This window comes from Aptenodytes patagonicus, chromosome 7, assembly GCF_965638725.1.
Source record: "Aptenodytes patagonicus chromosome 7, bAptPat1.pri.cur, whole genome shotgun sequence".
Lineage (NCBI taxonomy): Eukaryota > Metazoa > Chordata > Aves > Sphenisciformes > Spheniscidae > Aptenodytes > Aptenodytes patagonicus.
This window is the reverse complement of record NC_134955.1, coordinates 56,437,259-56,440,736: the sequence shown is the minus strand read 5'-3', so window position 1 is coordinate 56,440,736 and position 3,478 is coordinate 56,437,259. Positions and strand designations below refer to the sequence as shown.

Sequence of the window (3,478 nt, the reverse complement as noted above, 5' to 3'; positions counted from 1 at the left end):
GCAGAGATCGAGCCTAACTCTGGGGCCTTTCAAAAAAGCCCACTAATGGAAAGGATTACGTTAATTTCATTAATTCTCAATACACAGACCCGGGCTCCTTTCACTCCTTTGTGTAACCCCCACCTCTTCCCCACCGAAAAGGGGGAGAAAAAAAAATCAAATCTGGTTTTGTTTGTCATCTGCATATTACCAGGAACCAAATCCAGGATGACGTCGCCTGGGTATAAAAAAGGGAAGAGGTTCAGATGGATTATACTCCGAGCAGCCCTCTGGGTTGAGATCAGTAAACAGGCGAGAGTTGAGGGGGGAAAGTTCCAGGGGTGGATCCTGCGCACACGCGCGCACACACACACACGCACACGCACACACACGCACACACGCGCGCACAGACACGCACGCACGCTCTGCCCGCAAGCTGCCCTCGGAAAAAGCTCCGCTCTTTTCGCTCCGATCCCTTTTTAAAATTTCTCCGAAAAGTTTCGATTTCGTGTCTCTCCAGCCTCCCCCCCCCCCCTCCCTCCACCACAACCACCACCACCTACCCACCCTCCCTCCCTCCCCCCGGCCGGTCCCCGCTGCCCTGCCCCGGCACGGTTTGGGGCATGCCTGTGAGCATGTTCAGCATCGACAACATCCTGGCGGCCAGACCTCGCTGCAAGGACTCGGTGCTGCTGCCCCCGAGCGCCGCGCCCGTCGTCTTCCCCAGCCTCCACGGGGACTCGCTCTACGGCAGCGCCTCCGACTACGGCGGATTTTACTCCCGGGCGGTGGCACCCGCCTCCGCGCTGCCGCCGGCGGTCACCGGATCCCGGCTCGGCTACAACAACTACTACTACGGGCAGCTGCATGTGCCGGCGTCCCCCGTGGGCCCTTCGTGCTGCGGGGCCGTGCCGCCCCTGGGCGCCCAGCAGTGCTCCTGCGTCCCCCCCGCAGGTAAGGCGTCCCCGCGAGGAGCGTCCCCGCGTGGGACGGGGCGGACGGGCTTTCTTTGTTCCCGCAGCCGCGGGGCAGGAGGGGGTGGCGGGGAGCTGGCGGCCCGCAGGAGCGCGGGTGGGCGGCGGGGCGGGGGGGGGTGTCGTCTTTTTCTCGGGGTGGGGGGAGCAGCGATCTCATGCAAAGCCTGTCGTCGTCTCGTCTGTCTGTCCGTAGGTTACGAGGGCACTGGGTCAGTCCTGATGTCCCCTGTTCCCCATCAGATGTTGCCCTACATGAACGTGGGCACTTTGTCCCGGACGGAGCTGCAGTTACTGAACCAGCTGCACTGCAGGCGAAAAAGACGGCATCGGACCATCTTCACTGACGAGCAGCTGGAAGCGCTGGAAAACCTCTTCCAGGAAACGAAATACCCAGACGTGGGCACCAGGGAACAGCTGGCCAGAAGGGTGCACTTAAGAGAGGAAAAAGTGGAGGTATTTCGCTTTCCTTTTGCCCCTTCCACCCTCTCCCTTTCGCACTGAAACGCGCTCGGACTGGAGGTACCTCGGTGCGGCCCCAGCCCGGCTCCGCCGGCCGCGGCGAGCTGGCGGAGGGGAGAGCAACAGGTTTGCGGGGGGGAGAGGGCAAGTTTTTTATTATTATTTCCAAGCGCCCTTCTGGGGGCGGCTGGCCGAGCCGATCACACGGCTGTGAGCAAATGTCGAGAGGCGGTCGTGCCTCCTGAACGCGCTCAGCCTTTCCCACCCGAGCGGCAGCTTTCCCCCCGCCTCCCCCCGTCCGAGCGCGGCCGCCGCACGTCGGCCCCGCCGCGGCTGCGAGCGGCTCCGGGCGAGGCAGGGCTCCGCAGGGCGGAGGTCAGTCTGCGGGTTTGCATATTTTTATTTTTATTTTTTTCTCCCTAATAATTTAATTTCTTAACGTAACAGGTTTGGTTCAAAAACCGCCGGGCAAAGTGGAGGAGGCAAAAGCGATCGTCTTCGGAGGAGTCAGAAAACGCACAAAAATGGAATAAAGCGTCTAAAACGTCTCCGGAGAAGAGACAGGAGGAAGGGAAAAGTGACTTGGACTCCGACAGCTGATACCTCGCAGGGGGGACATTTCCCGTGGACTGTCGGATACGCTCCAGAGGATGCTACTAATCTTGCACAAGCTCTGCCTTGTTGGAGGGGGAAAATATCTGTATATAATGTACAATGCCCCGAGTTGATTTCGTGTAAATAAAATGTGTTGCGGAGATGTTGCACAGGTAGACGGCGGCGCGTTTGTTCACCCCTGCGCCGCGGCGCTGAGAGGAGAGGAGAGGAGAGGAGAGGAGAGGAGAGGAGAGGAGAGGAGAGGAGAGGAGAGGAGAGGAGAGGAGAGGAGAGGAGAGGAGAGGAGAGGAGAGGAGAGGAGGGGAGGGGAGGGGAGGGGAGGGGAGGGGAGGGGAGGGGAAGGGAGGGGAGGGGAGGGGAGAGAAGGGAAGAGGAGGGGAGAGGAGAGCGGCGGTGCCCCGCTCTCCGGGGGACCAGGGGCGGCCTTGCCGGCGCAATCACTTATTTAACGAGGTTTCGCATAGTTTGAGAGCAAGCGGAGGGCAACGCGCTGTCAGCCGGGCCCGTTGGTCACCCGCTCGCTGCAGGCCGAGAAGCGATGGCGGATCTTTCACCCCGAAGGAAAGCGGCGGACGCCCGGCCAGGCCGGTCCCGGCAGCGCCCGGGGCAGTCCCGCCGAGGCCGGCCCGGCCGCGGGTTGCCGGGCTGGCGGGGGGGGCCGCGGCCGGGAGCAAACCTCGCTCCTCCCCCGCGGAGCTCCTCGCTGGGCCGCCCGCGGCGATACCCATCTCTCCGTTTATCATGCCCCACGTCCAAACGCTTCTCCCCTCAGGGAGCGCCGGCGGGCAGCCCCCGCCCCGCCGCTCCTCCCGTCCCGCTGGCCCAGTCGAGCTGGAGGCGATGCCCTTAGGAAATACTTGCAGGCAAAGCAAATCCGGCTCACACTTGTTACTCTGGCCTGTTTCCCTGCGCTTTTCTCTCCCTCTCTCTGCAGTTATGGCCTGTTGAGTTTCCAAAGCGTTTGTCTTTGATCCCCGTTTAGAAAAGCTATCTCGCTACATCAGTGTTTAAAATTGCTATTAATAAATTTTAGCCATTATCAGATGAATTACGCATAAAGGGTAAAGGGAGGTACGAGCCCTCGTGTGCTGCTTTTGGGGATGTTTCACAAGAAGTTGCTAATGGATGTTTTCTCCCCTTTGAGGCAGCACCTCTGCAATTAGGAAAGCAGTGACAGCCTGGTCTCATTTTACTCTTCCTTCTATGAGGGCCTCGTAAAAGAGACGTCTATTCCCCCTGTAAAATTCACATTCATTTTCCTTATGCTTTTTTTCCTGTGGCTCCCCAACTCTCAGTGCTCGTCCCTTCAGAGCAGAACCACTGTGGTTTCCCCATGTTGTCTTGTTTAGGAAGACCTTTCCCTCTCCCTGTCTACAAAGAATGTCTATAAAAAACAAATGACCTGGAGGTGTAAAGCCAACGCAGATAACCTCTGGCTGGAAATCTTC

At 59.5% G+C, this 3,478-nt stretch overlaps 1 protein-coding gene across 1 annotated transcript; it reads left to right on the top strand.

The window, feature by feature from the left end:
• The first annotated feature begins 207 nt into the window (after positions 1-207).
• On the top strand, positions 208-2,185 carry GSC (goosecoid homeobox). The gene is given in 5 exon segments (XM_076343436.1): positions 208-372; positions 374-526; positions 528-933; positions 1,150-1,409; positions 1,863-2,185. Coding segments are annotated over 5 exon segments (1,137 nt in total). The 3' UTR covers positions 2,016-2,185.
• Positions 2,186-3,478: the final 1,293 nt, after the last annotated feature.